We start from the raw sequence: 20,542 nt of genomic DNA on the forward strand, positions 1-20,542 counted from the left end.
AATAAATCACAATTGCTACGGTTTGATGGTTCGGATTGTGATATTGCTGTGCATGGCTCAATGGACACAATGAGAAAGAGAAAGTGGAGAAGGACAAACATGCTACCTTGTGGGGAGGAGAAAAAGAGAGAGAGAAACACATCTCTTCTTCCCCCTCCTATTTTGAAGGGATTTCATATTATAAACACAAAGAGAATGTATAAGACACACTTTTTTTGGCTACAATGAAAAATGAAAAAAATGAGGATATGTCAGTCATGGAAAAGGTTACCTGAATCTTAACACTTTTCTAGCCCCCCAAAAATGCATTGACATTTGGTTAATGTGTCCAAAAACCTGTATTTTTTATTTATTTATTAGAGCTTCTTTGATATGTATTATAGGGGATTCTTATATACTATTTTAATATTGTTTTGAGGTTTTATGTGTTGTTAAATTGTCAATTCAAGTATAAATTCACACAGCTTTTGCATGGAACTTTGTTCCATCATTCGGTGCTGCATGAAAACATGAGTTATATTTTTTAAAATTGTACACACCCACTCATTTTATACAAAGAGTAACATCCCCAAAGGGAGTGCTGTATACCAAAATTCCCCAGGGGCACATTTAAAAAAAATCCAGCATTAAACTTCATTCAGACCTACAATTCTGCTTGTCCAACCTTCTTAATAAAACAGGTAAAATATTAAATACATCATAATAGTGATTGTAAAATAAGAATACAATTGAATATGAACCAACTGAACAAGATTTATGAATGAATTTATGAAAAGCCATTCATCATCCATTGACTTATTGTTATTAGCTTAATATACAAAATTCCGGAGGTCTGTGAAGGCGTTCTGTTGATCAGTGTCGGCTGATTGGCAGAAAACTAGGAAGTACTTATTTTTGTCATTGAGGTATGAATAAAACTGTTTCTCGTTACGACTTTATTACGTTTAAGACATTGTTAAATGTTTTACAAAAAAGGCACTCAAAATACGCGTTTACGATCGTATTTATTTCACGGAATATATTTTTTAAATATCGCATTTGTGGACCAGGTGACCGAGCCCACGCTGATTAGTGGAGAACACAAAGTGGGCGTGGATTGCTTGCTGAATAAAATAAAGTTCCGTGTTTCCTGACTTGGCTTAGTTTAAATTCAACATTAAATCAAGATATATTGCCTTTAATTCCTAAAAATACATTATAGCAAAATTTAAATACGTTAACATTGTGTGAGTGTAACAGTGGCCTCCCTCTCGCGTCACGACAACAACCCGGAAGTCACAAGCTAATGACAAGGACGTTGTTCTCGCTTGCTTAATTGTAAATAATAGAAAGCAAAGCAGCGCTTTATTTGTCAATTTGAGTGGAAAGTTAAGCAGAGAGAAACTTACCGCCATTTTGGGGCAAAATGTGACTAGCTGACAAACGTGCCAGTTTGTTGTGTTGAAGGGCATGGCGGGGACTGTTGTGTTCGGGGTCCTTCGGAACTTGCGACCCATTGGGTGGCTTTGGACTCATTCTTCCGTCCGGACAGCGCATCTGAGCCCCACTTTGTGCGCTGGTCACAATAAATGGTCCAAAGTGAAACATATTAAAGGACCTAAAGATGAAGCGAGGGGAAAAATGATAGCAAAATTTACCTTAATGATTAAGTTTGCTGTGAAAGGTGAGCACATTCATTCGTTTTCATTCATTTTTTTGTGCCGCTTAAACTTACACATTCAACTAGTTATTAATATGTGTGTATTTCTAATCTTACCTGTGGATTTTGGTTGCAGAGGGTGGACCCAATCCTGATATGAACGTCAATTTAGCCCAGCTGTTAGAGCAGTGCAAGAACAAAAACATACCAAAGGCATCTATTGAAACTGCAATCAAGAATGCGGTGCGTTCATGTGCATTGTTTTTCCAACAATTAAATATCATTTACTCTTTAGCTGCCATTTGTCTAATTCCCTCATTGACAGCTAAAGAATTAACAGTGAATATTACACCAATTTTAATTTCTAAAATGTTTTTTTTGTATTCCAAGTTTAAAAAAATGTGAACATGACCTTTTTTTAACTAAAATAAAAATGTCTGACACCTAACAGTGTCAATTGTATTTTATACTTAACAGTACGTACCTAGTTTTTTTTATTATTATTATTTTAAAAATAATTTTAAAATTAGAACAGAAAAGCAAATTCTTTACCAATTTGGTGAATTGCATTATAACAGTTTAAGTTTAAAAAAATCAACCAGTAAAAATTCTCTTTTTGTTAATAATATACTTCAAAAAATATTAATAATAACTTCAACAGCACATACACTGTACCTGGATGGACAGCAAAAGCCTGAAATATATTCTATTCACAGGAAAAGGCGAAGCCTGCGACTCAGCACACCCTTGAAGCTCGCGGACCAGGTGGATGCATTCTCCTGATTGAAGTTCTGACCGACAATAGCACACGCACCCAAAACGACATTCGACGTATTCTCACTAAAAACGGGTAAGTCACCCTTCTTTTTTGGCTTATTTCCATTCTCACCGTGGTGCCGTACCTGTACTACGCAGGGGGGCGATCTCGGACGGCGCCCGCTATCACTTCAACAAACGGGGTGTGGTGGCAGTGCCTGGTCACGGCGTGACGTCGGAGCGAGCGCTGGAGTTGGCCATCGAGGCCGGAGCGGAGGATGTCCGGGAAACGGAGGATGAGGATGAAGACGAGGCGCCACTCCTGCAGGTAGAACCCAAACAAATACATGTAGAAATACTTATTGTGGGGTAGAATGGGGTTGGCTCTCTCCATTTTTACTCTTGGAAGAATATCTTATCATCTACATGTTTTAGAATAGTGAAGTTGTTGTCTTTTTAAATAATTTATAATTTTATTATACATTTTTTTCCTGCTTTGCAAAGTTGAGAGGTCAAATTGTGAAGGGTGGGCTGAAAACTTGATGAAAATAATAACTTATACATTACAAGTGGGGAGCTTTTATTAGCAAACATCGCCCTCTAGTGGTCAAGTGTGACCACCAACCTAATTTTCCTGCATTCTTTTTCAGTTTATGTGCGACGTCGCGAACGTGAGGAATGTACGAGCGTCCCTGGAGGACCTGGGGATCAAAGTGACGTCGTCCGGTTCTGAGTTCTTCCCGAACTCGTTTTCGCTGCTGGAGCGGGAGCAGCTGGAGGTGGCTTCGACGCTCATCCAGGCGCTCGGTGACTGTCCGGACGTGGTTCGTGTCTGGGATAACATTCAGGTTCAGAGCTGAGAGGCTCTGCGGACAATTATGGACATTTGGGAAGAAATTAAGTGCAACTAATGACATTGGGTGAATTGACACACACCTCAAAATGTGCCATGTTTGCAGTTCCATTTTAAAAATGAATAAAACTGGCAACCACTTGTGTTTTTTAAATAAATGTATTCCTTTATAGGACATTTATTTAATTCACTGATGATTCGAGGGAACTAAAATGACTATCGCTAACATTTGTCACCGTGCAGCTTCATGCAGGTCGTCTTTTTTATGCGCATATAAGCCGTACCCTTGATTCAGTCATCATTTTTTTCAGTGACAAATATGGCGTATATGCGAGAAAATACGGTAACTGACTGTAGTCGTCAATAAATTAATAAATTGATCACTTGATATTGTTTGGCTATTGGATCTCATGTGGTTCTGTTTACTTTTAGGCCAGTGGTAGATGTCCAATCCATTTTCAGTGGTGAGTTAACATTGATGCAACATCATTGACAGAGTAAAACATCACAGCATCAAATATGGAGCAACAAATCGCGAAGGCCATGTAATCTGTTAAGAGGGGAAGTCTATCGTGACGTAACGAGGCCCCCCGGCTTCATTTCTGTGTTTACCAATGAAAACGATTGATTTTTCTTCCAACGTGGCATCGATCGCTTTTCCGCGGTCGACAAAAACACGCGATCTCTGGCCACCAGGCAAAGAACTCGCCAGAGTGGAGACTCCCACATCCGGATCAGGGACGAAAAGAGTACCGGTCCTTCTGTAGATGTCCGACTCGGACCCGATGAAACGCGGAGGAGCCGAATGCCGATCCGCTCCGGTCGCTGGGATGGAGCTTCTCAGTCCTTCCAAGATGAAGGATCGCTCCCAGAACGTCACAGAGAAGGTCACTCAGGTGTGGTGGAATCTTTGAAACAAAACTACTTTATTTGTACTAATTTGGAACATGAGCAATGTTCTATCAACCTTAATTCTAATGTATGATTGTGCAAGCTAGAACTATTACAACCTTTAAATCAGGTAAAGATTTACCAAGCAGCATCCTTATTATCTTCTATCTGCTGTGTAAAATGTGGATATAATTTAAAAAAATGGTGCTTAGCGATATGGCAAAACAATTTGACACGCAATATGTACCAATTTATATGATGATATTACAATGCCACCATATATAATAATACAGTTTGAGTGTTTTGGTGAAAAAAAATTTATTATAGTTTATGACAGCTTCTGCCCCATTCACTTTATTTTTTAAATTGATGTAAAACTGACCTGACAATCATGTTAAATGCATCAAGTAGTCCTACAAAAAAACTATCCAGCATATTTGTTTTTAAATATAAAGAACTATTCACTTACTCATTCTTGTGACTGGTGGTTTTGACTTTTAATACTCTGGTATATTAAGTTAGCAATAACATGGTGAATATTGATATTGTGTTGTCTGCTGTGTGTTGTTATTTTCAATTGTCTTGCATGCATTACTCCCGATTGGCTCCCTCATTTCTTCGACTTCAGGTTCTCTCCCTGGAGTCCGACGTCCTTCCGGAACATAAACTCCAAGTCCCGAAAACCACATGGTGGATCTTGCTCCATTACAGCCCCTTCAAGGCCTTCTGGGACTGGATCATCCTCCTCCTAGTCCTCTACACGGCGGTCTTCACGCCGTACTCGGCCACCTTCCTGCTGGACGAGCACAACGACGCGCGTCGGAGGACCTGCGGCTACACGTGCGACCCGCTCAACGTAGCCGACCTGATGGTGGACGTGCTGTTCATCGTGGACATCGTCATCAACCTGCGCACCACCTACGTGGACCGCAATGACGAGGTGGTGACGCAGCCCGGCAGGATCGCCAAGCACTACCTCAAAGGCTGGTTCCCAATCGATCTGTTTGCCGCCATTCCTTTCGACCTTCTTATTTTCAGGTCTGGCTCAGATGAGGTAAGCGTGTCGTCGTTCGGGGTTTCCTCGATCCTCCCCAATCCCCGTGAATTACTCCCCCACTTCCCGCAGATGGCCACCCTGACAAGCCTCCTGAAAACAGCTCGCCTACTGCGCTTGGTCCGCGTGGCCAGAAAGCTAGACCGCTATTCCGAATACGGCGCCGCCGTCCTCTTCCTGCTCATGTGCACCTTCGTGCTCATCGCCCACTGGCTAGCTTGCATTTGGTACGCCATCGGCTTCGTGGAGAGACCTTACACGGAAACCGGCTGGCTGGACAACCTGGCCGAGCAACTGGGCAAGACCTATGACGAAAACGACTCCAGCTCCGGTCCGTCCGTCAAGGACAAATACGTGACCGCTCTGTACTTCACCTTGAGCAGTCTCACCAGCGTCGGCTTCGGGAACGTCTCCCCGAACACCAACTCGGAGAAGATCTTCTCCATCTGCGTCATGGTCATCGGCTGTGAGTAAATCAATATTTAACCAGATCGCCGATCATACGCTGAGTTCTCCCCGCCTTCTTTCCAGCTCTCATGTACGCTAGCATCTTCGGGAACGTGTCGGCCATCATTCAGCGTCTCTACTCGGGGACCACTCGCTACCACACGCAGATGCTACGGGTCAAAGAGTTCATTCGCTTCCACCAAATTCCTGTCAATCTGCGCAATCGACTGGAGGAATACTTTCAACATGCCTGGTCCTACACCAACGGCATCGATATGAATGCTGTGAGTTTCGCGCTGATAGCACAACGCTCACCCTTTGAGGGATCTGGAAGCCTAGGTACCCGGACACTTTTTCGACGGACATTTCGTCCCCGGACGTTTCATAAAGAATATAAAGAATATGTGAATTTCCTTTGTCTTCTTTAATAGTGGTTAAGGTTCGTGACCGGACATTTCATCGAAAGACGTTTGGTCCCCGGGCGTTTGGTCGACCGGACATTTGGTAGAACAGACGTTTGGTAGAACAGAGGTTTGGTAGAACAGAGGTTTGGTAGAACGGACGTTTGGTCGCCGGGTTCGCTCACTGTCAAATTATGACAGAGAGTTTACTGTTGAACTCACTCTCTCTCATGATTATAATTTTGAGAGCTGGTTTCAACAGTAACAACCCGGGGACCAAACGTCCGTTCTAACAAACGTCCGGTCGACCAAACGTCAGGTCGACCAAACGTCCGGTCGACCAAACATCCGGGGACCAAACGTCTTTCGACCAAACGTCCGAGTACCGTTAAGGTTAGTGGTTAAGGTTAAGCGAACTGTCTGGCGACGAAGTGTCCGGCGACGAATTGTCCGGTCGACGAAGTGTCCGGTCGACGAACTGTCCGGCGACCAAACGTCCGTTCGACGAAACGTCCGGGGACGAAGTGTCCGGCGACGAAACGTCCGGTCACGGGAAGCCTACATGACAGTTGTCTTTCTACCAAAAAACAGGTTTTAAAGGGCTTTCCCGAGTCTCTGCAAGCAGACATCTGTCTGCACTTGAACAGATCTCTGCTGCAGACGTGCAAGGCCTTCCGTGGAGGCAGCCAGGCCTGCATGAGGGTCTTGACCATGAGGTTCAAGACAGTTCACGCACCTCCAGGTGACACCCTCATCCACTGCGGCGACATCCTAGATTCTCTCTTCTTCATCTCGCGGGGTTCTATCCAAATCATCAGGGATGACGTGGTAATTGCCATACTAGGTACGTGAATGGTCGCGTGACACGTGGTAGGTGGGACTAAACAAACGGAGAACCGAACTGCTGTTCTAGAGAAAAATGACATCTTCGGGGAGCTGATCCACCTTTACGAGGAACCCGGGACGTCCAACTCCGACGTGCTCACGATCACTTATTGCGATCTACACCGCATTCGAAGGGACGACCTTCTGGAGGTTCTGGATCTGTACCCCGGCTTTGCGGACAACTTTTGGCGGAACCTGGACTTGGCATTTGACCTCAGAGATGTGAGTTTGGAAATATTGGAGCACTTCTCGAAAGAAACAACAATGTTGACTCGTGACAACTTTTTTAGGCGGAGCGAGTCGCGGTTGTATCAACTGATGAGTCAGGTGACGACTGCGATTGCCACCACAGACGCTTTGTAAACTCTCTGGACTGCAGAATCAGACCAGGTAAGGAGTCGGCATGTGATCCTTTCAACTTGACCATAAAACATGAATATTTCTTTGTCCCAAAATAGATGGAAAGGACCATCACAAGGGCTCGTACCCTTTTCGTTGCGTCCCGCCTCATTCCCGTTGGGAGGATCGCTGTAGCTGCGGTTCACTGTATTCGCAGTCCAGCGAGGACACGGCAAAACCTCTCCAACAAGGCGCCAAAGTAGACCTGTATCCCTCTGAAGATGCAAAACAAGAGTACCCCGCCCCTGATGTGCAGCTAGTAGCTCCAAGTGGCGCTTCAGTGGAAAGGGAAGCAACGCTGGACCGGAGTCTTCACGGTACGGTTGTCCTGAATCCGAAAACTTAAGACCTGCTATCTCAGAACACCCCCAAATGACCTTTCATTGTTTTGTTTCCAACATTCGCAGCTCCATCTTTAAATGTCCCAGAAATGCTTCATTACTGGACAGATCGCCAACCTCAACAGTTCTCCAGTCGAGCCTGGCGATCGTCTTCGGTCCGCAATTCGTACCACCCGCCACCATTTGCAGAGGAACGCCCAAGCGAACTCGAGTCTCGATTGGAAGTTTTGCATTCCCAGCTTAACAGGTAAGTTAAATCGGCACTAAAGTCGATCGATCATCAGAGGGGGGCGTCAATCGACGACCTGTTTACTCTCCAGATTGGAGACCCGTATGACCGCTGACATTAACGTCATCCTGCAGCTTCTCCAAAGACAGATTGCTCCCGTCCCCCCAGCTTACAGCACCGTGTCTTCTCGGACACTCCCGACGGACTCGCCGGGCCTGTATGGGGGCGGGGCATCTGTCTTGCATGCCATGTACCCCGTTGCTCCCACACACATAGACAGCCCAAGTCCCACTACGGTATAGTTAAGAACTACAGTATCAATTCAGGTCTACATTTTTATGGTGCATACATTCTCTTCTCTTTTGCATCTGTGTTACTCTAGACGACTATCCCATCCGACAAAAAGTCCCGGGAATTGGCTTCCGGTGACATCTCCCAAGCGGGAAATCATTCAAATGCGGAACAGTCTCCTCCCACAAACCCCGAGAAGTCCCCCTCTCTCCGTTACCCCTCCCTGCCAGACAACCTGGACGCCACGTCAGGACTATCCGAGATCCAGAAACACTTCTCAGACCCAACCCTGTCACCTAGCTTAGTTTAAACGGTACTGCTTTTAAATGTGTGTCAAAGTTTGATAGTGTTGGGTTCATTCTGGGATGTTACTATATGTTCATTTGGAATTAATGGAATAAAGCCGAAAGGAAGTTTTATTAAGGAGATCATGTGCAAATTTATAATATAGGGGGGAATGTTGGGGTAATCATTATTATAAATGTGTTTGCAATGAATATAGAGCCTTATAATATACATGCTTACTATATTAATCAATATATTTGCTCATCCTAAATGTGTAACTATATTAAACAATATATATATGTGTTGATCGAATTAATATGTGAAGCTAACGCTTACGCCAAGGTCGCTCTCCAGGACAGCTGGGACCAGCGAGAGATACAAGTACGCAAGGACATAAAACAATACACTAAGTTCTTGCTCCGAGGACTGAGTACTGGAAGATACACCTCAACCCTTTCCCCCAGATGCGAGTTCGCAATGAAGATCGGTGAAGGACGCTTAAATTGTTGTTGGCTCAACGGAGGGCTATCAATCAACTCGCATATTGTTTTTCCTTTGTGACGTGTTATATGGAATGCTTGATTATGGAATTGTTTTGTTTCTTGCTTACGCAAATGGAATCGATAACCTTGTAATTGTTTTGATTTGAAGCCTTAAATGGGCAGGACATAATGCCGCTCTTTAGAATAATCTTGGTCGGCCGAGTGGTCCGGATGTATTCTCTTCTTGCAAGAATTAAATGGTGAGATGTGACTACAGATGCCTTTTTTATTGAAAGCTGAATTGGAAAAACCTAAGGATAAACCTACAATTGGATGAACCTAACAGATAGGTTCACCAATAGGCATTCCTAAATGCACGCCGTAATAAAACAAACATCTGACTGGAAACCGGGTTTCTTGCAAGAGAGAATCAATCCACACGCGTCCTCGGTCAAGATCATTCTGCCGAATCGATGTCTCTCTTGCTAATTTATTACATAAGATTTAACAACATGCATCACAGAAGTCTAAACAATTGCGAGTCGTGTGAGCTAGACATGAAGAAGTACATGTTTATCATAACAATATAAAGTCCTCCGGATCTTCCCAAGAGAGCTCGGTGTAAACAATAGTTTTGCGAAGTCCACTTGCAAGGGGAGGGACCTTCCCGTTGTTTATCACGGTTGCAAGCAGATGTACTAAAAATGACTTTTTTAATGTTAACAAGCTAAGTAAAGCAAAGCGTTCTTCATTACAAGCACATATATAATGATTAATATTTCTAACATAGAGCAAAGCATTCTTCATTGCAAGCAAATTTATAATAATGATAACCCTAACAAAGTTGAACTGAGGTCACGTGACTTGACTCGAGTCGGATTTGAATCCATTTACAAGACGCAGAAAATATTTGATTGACAGTCTTTGGCCTGACTTTTGTTCAAGATAAGCATTCTTTGCAGATATTTTACAGTTTTTGTGTCAGTTTATGAAATAAAATGTAGACGTGAAATATTATGCGGTCTTATTTCGATACTGGTTTTAACACTTTCCATCGTCCCGATTTCCGGACGATCGTATTGGATAAAGATCCAATTTAGCCTGCGGGACGTCAACGTTTATTGACCTGGTCAGTATATGCAATTTTATGTCCGGGGGGGGAGGAGTTGGATGTCCCAGATTTGAGCCCGGTGCTCATCCCATCCTATATCTAATCAGATATTTTACTCTCATTCTCTTTAGTATGGCTTGCCAAATGACATTGGAGCAGCGTTGTAAAAATTCTGCCCTGAAACAGAACCTCCCAATCTGGGATTTGTCAGGAACTAAATTTGAAGAGCCTTCGTTATCTTTGATCTGGTCAACTTGCGTGAAAACAGAAATGACTGAGAAAAGTCAAGAACAAGAAGGAAGCAAAATAAGGATTAAGGCCAAAACCGAAGCTGTCGGGAGTCGACTACAAAGGCTCGGCTGAGATCTTAAACCAGGAACGGTTATTGAGCGTACTTTACATCTCGCAGAACTACCGTCGCTGACGTAATGTTGGGCTCACGACTTGCCCAAAGCGAGTAATCACTAGACAAACCAAAATCAAGAACAAACCAGAGATTAGATTAGATAACTTTATTCATCCCGTATTCGGGAAATTTCATTTTCACAGTAGCAAGAGGGTGAGAATACAGACACAGGAAAATACATTTTAGACATAAATAAATAGGTAATAATTAAGTTAATAAACAAATAAATAAATAAATATATAAAATAAATAAATAAATACCTAAATACATAAATAAATATATAAATAAATACATAAATAAATATATATATAAATAAAAAGAAATGAATAAACAAATTAATAAACAAACATAAATAGATAAAAATAAATGAATAAACAAATTAATAAACATAAATAAATATATAAATAAATAAATAGAAATATATGAATAAACTTATTAATAAACAAACATAAATAAATATATATATAAATAAATAAATAAGCGTGTTGCTGAAATATTTATACATATACATACATATAAATATACATATACATACATACACATAGATGTACATGTATACATACGGTTGGTCTTAACATTCAGCCATTTCTTTTGTTAAAGAGCCTGACAGCTGAGATCAAGACAGAATGTTTCAGGAGACGAGTCCAAGACAGTAAATCGGGTCTGGCCTCTTGCCTACCAAGCTTAATTTGACGTTGCTCTGACCAGTTAAGTGGAAAATATCCCAAATGAAATCGAAATCAAGCAGGCCATGTCATTATAACAACATGACGTGCTCACTCCTAACTCCTCTTTTCCATAAATACGTGCTCACCCGAGCAAAAGCGGCCACCAATTTGCAAGTTGTTATCGTTAAGCCTCAACCCCACAAAAGGTAAAGCAAGTAACCGAGCTGAAAGTTTTGCGATCTTTGCTCCTTTGAGGATGACCAACAATTCCTCCTCCTTCCCATCTTTGGAGTACCCACTGGTTATTGACTTATGCGTCGGCATGGAGTTCGGAATTTACATCTGGGGTATATTTTCAATTATTTGCTCCGCTGTGGGCCTTCCGGCAACTTTTGCCATCTTGTGGGAGATGTACAAAGCCTACAAAGACAGAACTCTCGTCAATTCCATCAATCTTTTCATATTGAACCTCTCCATCGTGGATGCCGGCTTCTTATTTACACTTCCGTTGGCCGTCGCCACCGTGTTTATATCCCACAGCCGTTTGGTAAGTTCCATGACCACCGCGCTGTACGCTTTGAACCTATGCGGACGACCGCTCATGATGGCGTGCATCTGTCTGGATTACTACGCGGCCGTGGTTCACCCCGTGTTCTACCGGAGGATGAAAAGCGTGACGCCCAGGGCGCTCGCCGTGGCCGGGGTCTGGACGGTGACCTTGGTCTCGGCCGGGCTTTACTTCCACTACCAGTGGTTGTACTTTACGTTATACTCCACGGCGTATTACATCATCGGCATAGTGGTCATCGGTGTCTGCGACGCTTTCATCTTGCGAGCCTTGGTGGCGCCGGCGAATGGCGGCAAAGGCGTTCACCCGCAGAAGAAGAAAGCCATTCAGATAGTCACCAACAGTTTGGTGATGGTGGGCATTTCCTACCTCCCGCCGACGGTTATCTTTATATTTGGACTCTCTTTGACCTCCGATATGCAGCATTTTATATGCACTGCTGGGATTCCGGTGTCGCTGACTTCGACGTTGGGGTCCACCATCATGCCCGTGCTCCATTTAGGTAACATTGGAAAATTTGATTGGCTAAGGCTGAGATGCTCGAAGTGACAGGAATGGAAAATTCCATATAAAAATGAAATGAAATAAAAAAAATATATAAGTGATTAACATGTATGGAACGCATTTTAAGGATGATTGTTTTAGTGGTCAAATAACCACAGATTATTTCTGTTATTTATTGTTTGTTGTTCAGATGTCAGGGAATATTTACTGTCTTTTTGTGTGTGTTTTTTTTTAAATAAAAAAAATGATGTAATCATTTTTTTTTAAAAAGGACATTGATTTTTTTTTCATTCACTTTACCAACCGCTTATTCTCATGTATTCCTTGAAATTAAATCTTAAGTTATAAAAAAGTCATTTTCACATATTTTGAAATATATATATATATATATATATATATATATATATATATATATATATATATATATATATATATATATATATATATATATATATATATATATATATATTATATATATATACGTATATATATACACGTATATATATATATATATATATATATATATATATATATATTTCAGCAACATGCTTATTTATTTATCCACACACCTGGTACGTAGGAGCTAAATAAAAAAAAATAATAATAAAGAAATAAAAAAATGGCTGAATGTTAAGACCAACCGTATGTATACATGTACATCTATGTATAGATATAGATCTATATCTATACATAGATATATAGATATAGATAGATATAGATAGATATAGATAGATATAGATAGATATAGATAGATATAGATAGATATAGATAGATATAGATAGATATAGATAGATATAGATAGATATAGATAGATATAGATAGATATAGATAGATATAGATAGATATAGATAGATATAGATAATATAGATAGATATAGATAGATATAGATAGATATAGATAGATATAGATAGATATAGATAGATATAGATAGATATAGATAGATGGATATAGATGGATATAGATGGATATAGATAGATATAGATAGATATAGATAGATATAGATAGATATAGATAGATAGATATCAGCAACATGCTTATTCATTTATTAATTTATATATTTATTAATTAAGTTATTTATTACCTATTTATTTATGTCAAAAAAAAATCTGTCTGTATTCTCACCCTCTTGCTACTGTGACAATGAAATTTCCCGAATATGGGATGAATAAAATTATCTAATCTAATCTAATTCAAGCAAGAGTAATATTCACAAATCAAGACCGTGTCCAAAACAAGGACCAAGACTGACTCAAGTCCCAAACAATAAACGAGGTCTGCTCTTCAGCTCAACTCTAACCGCTTGTGTTAAAACTTTCAAATCTGATTGAAATGAAGCGACTCATCTCATTCTAAACACCTCCTTTCCATAAATACGTGCTTTCCCTCGCCAAACCAGCCAGGAATTTGCAAGTTGTTATTATTAAACGTCAGCTGCGCCCAAGTAAAGCAAGTATAAACGAGCAGAAGCACTTTCAACATTTCTGCTTCGTTGAGGATGGCCAACAATTCCTCTGTCTTCACATCTTGGGAGCACATGACAATTATTGATTTATGCGTCGGCATGGAAACCGGGATTTACATCTGGGTTTTTTTTTCCATGATTTGCTCCGTCGTGGGCTTTCCCGCAAGCGTTGCCATCTTGTGGGAGATGTATAAAGCCTACCGAGACAAAGTTCCGGTCACTTCCACCAATCTTTTTATCCTCAACCTCTCCATCATGGACGCCATCTTCTTATTTTCTCTACCGATGACCGTCGCCAGCGTGTTTAAATTCAACATAAGTTTGATCGTATCTTTAAGCGACGCACTGTACGCTCTGAACCTGTGCGGACGACCGCTCATGATGGCGTGCATCTGTCTGGATTTCTACCTGGCCGTGGTTCATCCCATGTTCTACCGGAGGATGAAAAGCGTGACGCCCAGGGCGGTCGGGGTCGCCGGGGTCTGGACGGTGACCTTGATCTCGGCAGGGTTTTACTTCCAATACCCGTGGTTGTACGTAACTTATTTTTCCACCATGTACTACATCATCGCCATGGTGCTCATCTGCATTTTCGACGGCTTAATCTTGCGAGCGTTGGTGGCGCCGGTGAAAGGTCGCAAAGGCGTCCATCCGCAGAAGAAGAAAGCCATTCATATTGTTACCAATAGTTTGGCGATGGTGGTCATCTCGTACCTCCCGCCGACGGTGTTCTTTTTATTTGGACTGGGCTTGATGGCGGATAAGCGGAAATTCCTTTGCATCATCGGGGTTCCCATCGCTCTGACTTCAACGTTGGGGTCCGCCATCATGCCCGTGCTCTATTTAGGTAACATTGGTAAATTACAGTGCCTTAGGCGGAGATGCTGTCAGTGGCAGGGATGAAGAATTACAGATATAACTGAAATGGAATCATCCAGAAGATGATTAACGATTAGATTAATGGTTAAATAACCTCTGATTTTTTATTTAATTTATTTTTTTTAGATTAATTGACGGGTTAGTAGTGTATGTGGATCATGTCACTTGAATTTAAACATATGTTTCAATGTGCAACATAATGAGTAAGACTTTATTGCAATGTTTTTCTTGTGGTTTTTGAGTTTGAAGATGTTTACATTAGAACAAAAATGTAAAAATCAAGGGATTTGTGCTTTCTTTTTATTAAAAGAAGAAACTAAATGAATTAAGGAGATTTTGTATTTTCCTTTTTGTTTTTAGTTAAAAAACTACAAGTTGAATGCTATGTTAAAAGTTAAAGAATGAAAGAACTGTTTTCCTGTTTTTGTTTATATATATATATATATATATATATATATATATATATATATATATATATATATATATGTAGCTATATATACATATACATATGTATATGTGTATGTATATATATATACATATACATATGTATATGTGTATGTATATGTATATATATATATATGTAGATATATATACATATGTATATGTGTATGTATATATATATATATATATATATATATATATATATATATATATATATGTATATATATTTTGCTACTAGGACTCAGCACTGAAGGGAAACAAAATTTTTTTTTTCATTTATTTATTTTTTTTATAGGGGTGACCCTACTTCGCGGTTTTTCGATTTTCACGGCCATGTCCGGTCCACATTAACCACGATAATAGAGGTATTATTGTGTGTGTGTGTGTATGTATATATATATATATATATATATATATATATATATATATATATATATATATATATATATATATATATATATATATATATATATACATACACACACACACACATTTTGACTTGTTCTTTTTTTCAGGTTTGAGCAAGTTTGTTTCATCATTTTCATTTACATGTCAGTCATATTTCTAATTTCTATCATCAGCTTCGAAGTTGTCGACTATAGACTTTTGCATAATGTTCCTTGTTGGATCTTTAGTTCGGATCCCTTCCCACAAACTACATGTAATCATCTTGGAGGTTATATTGCAATTTTAATGAGTGTCAATGCAGAGTAAAGCTGGTTTGTTAAAGCTCTGTTCTGAAAGGTATGTTGGCGTGTTTCATTTGTTTCTCATAGTCTTCGTCAAATTCTGCTGACTGCTGGGGAGTGAAGTGGTTTTTCCAATCTCCGACTTCTCCTTTTGAGAACAAAAATGAAAAAAAAGGTAATTTATGACAATGTAGATCTGGAGAAACGCCAAAATGCCTACAAAGTGAAAATAACACGTGACATATCTTGTCAAAAAAGGCAAGGAGTTGTTCAGGGTGCTCTGCTAAAAAAAGGGTAATATTTGCAATAATACTTTGTTTAATACATTGCAATTCTTTTTTGTTGATAATTTAAATCAGTTTTAAGCCCCATATTTAACCACACCATTATTTATTTTTTACCAAAGCTGAAGAAAACAGGAACTATTTTATTTTCTATTTGCTAATGACTATTATGCAATCTAAATCATTCAAGTCAATTCAATATAACCTGTTAAAATGTGTTTGTATTATGTTGAAGGTGGTTCAAAAAACTACATTAAAAATAAATGTGCTTGTTTTGCGTTAAAAAAATGAAGTGCCATGAATACTATGAAAACATGTCTTTTCTTGTATTTGAACAATGGAATAAGAATATTCTTTAAACTTGCAGAATTGTCAATACGAACATCTCAATTCTCTTAACAGTAACTCATATGACCGCAAGAGGTCACTGTTTTCCAACTTGAGGCCATCACTGACCTTTTCTCATGAAGTTGGAGATAGTCTGGTCAAAAACAACCATGGGAATGAAAGTATAATTGGCCATTGGGTTCTCCTTCATATTCTTGAAGGTTGTCAGCTCTACAATGCGCCTGATGACGTCATCAGAGAGCGACAAATCCAGGTATCTCATGATACGTTCCACTTCACGTTTGGGATTCTGCACGGAAATTGGTGAATTGATATGATATTGTTATGAAATTGTAACTGTAGTAATACATATTGTAATTGATGTTCGCTATTATAAATCTTTACCTCTTTCATGTCTTCGTAGAAGAGGTAAAGTATGTTTCTTTTTTCTCGTTCTTCCCAGTAACCTTTCACATGATCGTACCAGGAGCCCCATGACACTGATGGGTTGGAAATCATCCATAAGATTTTTGGATTAACATATTTTAGACAACATTTTTCATTGAATTGAAGACAAATAATGGTTTTTATTTATGCATTTTCAAAAATGGTATGGACTGGTACCGCATATAAGGCGCCCTGCGTATAAGTCATTGAATTTCACAATTTCTCGCATATAAGCCGCCCCCCGATTCACTATTTTCACCTCCATATTTATTACTTTGAAGGGAAAATCTTGAGAAAAATCATCACTTGTGGTATTTCTGAAATACTGTATTAATCAAAAGCACATTATTAGGGTCAATATCATAAGGAATGAATTCATCCAGTATTGGTTGTTTTCTTACTGCAAAACAGAAAATAACCAACAAATAGTAAATGTTACTTTGTCGACATCTACTGGTGAAAAATAGTCTTGTGCGCATATAGCCGTACCCTTGATTCAGTCATTTTTCTGAGTAACGAATACGGCTTGTATGCGAGAAAATACGGTACTATGCAGTTGAAAACTGTAGTATTGTGACATTAGTAGAAGGTTGATGTGTATCTTTATTACTAGCCAATAAGTTCAACTTTTTCTTTATTGTGAGTATTGTATCTAGGATACTTGTCCACTTACATTCTCCACGCATGAATTTATGGATATAGCCCTCCCAAGGTCCAGGCTCAGGTTGGGTCAGATTCATACGGTCAAAGTAGTAGTAGCTCACCATGTTGTCCTTAGCATTGCGTGCTACATAGATAGCCTGTACAAAAGTAATATGTTCAATGAGAAGCCATTTGGTTAGTTATCACAAGTGCAGTGCGATATGGAAAAATATTTATCATGATATGGGCGAGTCTATTTCATTATATCGATGACCAGTGCTTTATTTTTTTCCACGAAATGTCATCGTTTTATCGTAAAATGAAATTGCTCAAATACGAATACTGCTGATATAAACATTCTTTTTTTTCCTGTCATACTAAGGAGTGAGCTGGGTGAATTAATCATATATTCTGTTTTTTTTATCCAAACATTTTACTAACAGCCCAAGGTAACAATGACAAGGGAACCAAAACAACATAAACTATCTGTGATAGTAGGATTTTAAGACAATTGACGGCATATGAAATCCCATCAATGTAGCAAGTCAGCAAAAAAACTGCCCATAGAAAATTTTCAATTGTTTTGGCCATATTGTCACATAGCGCTCGTTACCACTTGGCAACTTACTTTGCACTTTTTTTCCCAAAAGCCAGTCGGAACTAGCTGAAACGGCAGATGTGTTTTAATTATTCTTGGGGGAGCCATTTTTTTCAGGAGGTCAAGACCTGACAGTGAGAAGAAATACAATTCCAGGATTTATAAGTCACAAAAAAACACTTTCTTATCAAGAATGAGCATTTGTCATCGGTTATTTTTCTCATTCTCCTCTCTTGTTCGGCACTCTGCGTCATTTTGTGTGCCCGGTGAAAGTAAATCATGAGCATTAACCTAGTGCTTCTCGCTAAAATAAAATCTATATACATTTTTTGAGGAATAAGATAATACAGTGGTACCTCTACTTACAAAATTAATGTCCAGAAATGGTTTTGTATGTTGAAGCATATTTTACATTTGAATGAGAAAATCTGTTCCACAATCTTTAATATTTTGCGTGTCGGTCTTACAGCACCCCCCGTGAGCCTTGTGAGGGTAAGCGGTTGAGAGAAGGAATGAATGAATATGCTGTGACGTCAAAGATGAGTTTGTCATGCTTGCTCAAGGGTAACAAATACTTAGACATGGTGCAGATCAGTATTTATCCAGCAGTGCAGATCCTGTTCAGGGTCGTGGGAAAGCTCCAGTCTTGACTTGGTTGCCAGTTAGCTGCTGCGCTATTGTCAGTGGTGGGTGGTATTAAGCAACAACTATACAACAAAGTAAACCCTTCTTAAAAGAAATAATATGGAGCGTCTATATGGTGTATAGATGGAATCAGATGGTCTACAACAAAAATGAGGACAGGAGAATAGTAAATGTATAAATTGTCTATGTATAGTTGATACATATGTGAGTCATTTAAACATTTAAAATCTATCAAAATGTGGCAATTTGGGCTCTTTTGTTCTCAATTGGCATTGGAACAGCATTGCAAAATTGTTGCCTAGGAGAAAGGTTTTTTTTTTTAATGATGGTATTTGAGCGGTTGTTTAAGAAGCAAATATTATAAACAATTCTTTTTTTCAATTTCATATGGTCTTGATTCATTTTACTATGTTTTTTTAATTAAAAAACAAAAATGTTATTTTTAATTTTCAAGAAATAAAACTGTTAAGATTTGTATTATATGGTCTTGGATCTTTTACAGAAATGTTATTAAAATCATTTTAGCGAGAAACAGGGAAGTCGAGGCTCATGTTCAACTTTAGTGGGTCACACAAAATAAAATTTCACACCTGTTGTCATAGAATCAGCAAAATTTAGATCGTAAGTAAAAAAAAAAATCTGTAAAAATTGTAACATCACTAACTGCAAAGCTTGCACACCTGATGGGATGGGCGGTGGGCTGCAAATCTCCAGGAAAGGGCTTCGGACCGGCGTGGGGGCCCGTCTGCATGCCTCGGCATCACCGTTGTGAAGAAGCAGGTCAACTATCTCCTGAGTCCATGTCGTCCCTTCGACCCCAAAAGTACAAGAACAGCGTCAATGACATCATTCCGTAATCTGAAGACGGCGACAAAGCAGCATTTATCGGACCCGCTTTCGGGTAGGTGGCGATGAGGAGGTCCGAGGAGTCGGGACAAAAAGCTGAGATGGCGTCAAAGTTGTTAGCGATCAGATTCATGAGAGGAATTCCTTTTACGGGGATGACAGGGAAGCGGGAGATGGAGCTGCTGGCCTCCTGAATGGCCTCTCCATAGGACAACTCTTTGTCCTCCGACATGGCTGCAGTTTTAAAAAAATGTACTCAACACAGCAAAAATGTCTGTCAAAAGTCTGTTTCTCGTCTTCTGTCAAAATTGGGACTAGTCTTGTCTTTATAGGCTGCAAAATCCACGTGAAACTGAGTCCTGAATTCTTGCCACTCCTCGGCCCGTCTGCTAACATCTGGACTTTGCCTCTGCGAGCTCCAGAGAACACGAGTCCAAAAAACACAAAGCCTCACAGTGGGCTGTCCCAAAGTGAGTGTGTTCCTGGAAATAGAGTGAAAAGAAACGCTCTTCTGGACTGTACATTTCTTCCTCCTGATACTTTTTCCCAGCAGATCTCATGTAACTTGAGGAACGGACAACAACGCCATTGCATCAGCATTACAGGCAAACTAAGAAATTCATGGGTACTAGCTCAATTGTTTAATCCAGATCCAACGTGGGGTCACAGGGATATCACTCTTACTTTGGAATTGGAGGCAAGTCCAGCCATTTTACACCGGATTGGATTTTTTTTTGTGTAAAAGAGTGTTAACTTGTGCTGTTTAGAGTTGTTTTGTCTGCGGTAATTGTTTGGAATCGACATTCCTAGACATCCTGTCCATGGTTAAGACAACATTGTTATGAAAGGAAGCTCTTTGAATGCGTTTCTGTGTTATGAAAGCCATATGGATTTGGCCTAACCCTTCCACTCAAGCCAGATGAGATAGTTTCCTTTGTTACATAAGTCAGACGACATGGATAAACAATCTCAGGCCTAAAACTAGAGGAGTACTGTGAGAAATCAGACTCAGCAAACAGACTCAAAGCATTGTTTTAGTTCTGACCTTTATGACCTTTGACCCTTTCTCTTC

The 20,542-nt window shown here is 39.8% G+C and overlaps 3 protein-coding genes across 3 annotated transcripts; 2 read left to right on the top strand and 1 right to left on the bottom strand.

The window, feature by feature from the left end:
- Positions 1-1,305: 1,305 nt before the first annotated feature.
- taco1 (translational activator of mitochondrially encoded cytochrome c oxidase I) lies at positions 1,306-3,654 on the top strand. Its single transcript, XM_077625847.1, has 5 exons — positions 1,306-1,663; positions 1,776-1,882; positions 2,356-2,489; positions 2,555-2,723; positions 3,046-3,654. The coding sequence occupies exons 1-5, from the start codon at positions 1,450-1,452 to the stop codon at positions 3,253-3,255; spliced, it is 834 nt and encodes a 277-aa protein (XP_077481973.1). The 5' UTR covers positions 1,306-1,449; the 3' UTR covers positions 3,256-3,654.
- Positions 3,655-3,987: 333 nt separating this feature from the next.
- Positions 3,988-8,527, top strand: kcnh6b (potassium voltage-gated channel, subfamily H (eag-related), member 6b). The gene is made up of 11 exons (XM_077625652.1): positions 3,988-4,144; positions 4,768-5,193; positions 5,266-5,659; positions 5,725-5,924; positions 6,633-6,885; positions 6,955-7,148; positions 7,217-7,316; positions 7,385-7,642; positions 7,733-7,913; positions 7,987-8,191; positions 8,278-8,527. The coding sequence occupies exons 1-11, from the start codon at positions 4,016-4,018 to the stop codon at positions 8,494-8,496; spliced, it is 2,559 nt and encodes an 852-aa protein (XP_077481778.1). The 5' UTR covers positions 3,988-4,015; the 3' UTR covers positions 8,497-8,527.
- Positions 8,528-15,662: 7,135 nt separating this feature from the next.
- On the bottom strand, positions 15,663-19,908 carry LOC144093180 (sulfotransferase 1C1-like). The gene is made up of 7 exons (XM_077626504.1): positions 19,516-19,908; positions 19,305-19,433; positions 18,010-18,107; positions 17,413-17,539; positions 16,698-16,792; positions 16,422-16,602; positions 15,663-15,829 (listed from the first exon to the last, which is right to left on the bottom strand). The coding sequence occupies exons 1-7, from the start codon at positions 19,700-19,702 to the stop codon at positions 15,717-15,719; spliced, it is 930 nt and encodes a 309-aa protein (XP_077482630.1). The 5' UTR covers positions 19,703-19,908; the 3' UTR covers positions 15,663-15,716.
- Positions 19,909-20,542: the final 634 nt, after the last annotated feature.

The sequence above is a fragment of the Stigmatopora argus genome, chromosome 18 (genome assembly GCF_051989625.1).
Source record: "Stigmatopora argus isolate UIUO_Sarg chromosome 18, RoL_Sarg_1.0, whole genome shotgun sequence".
Classification (NCBI taxonomy): domain Eukaryota; kingdom Metazoa; phylum Chordata; class Actinopteri; order Syngnathiformes; family Syngnathidae; genus Stigmatopora; species Stigmatopora argus.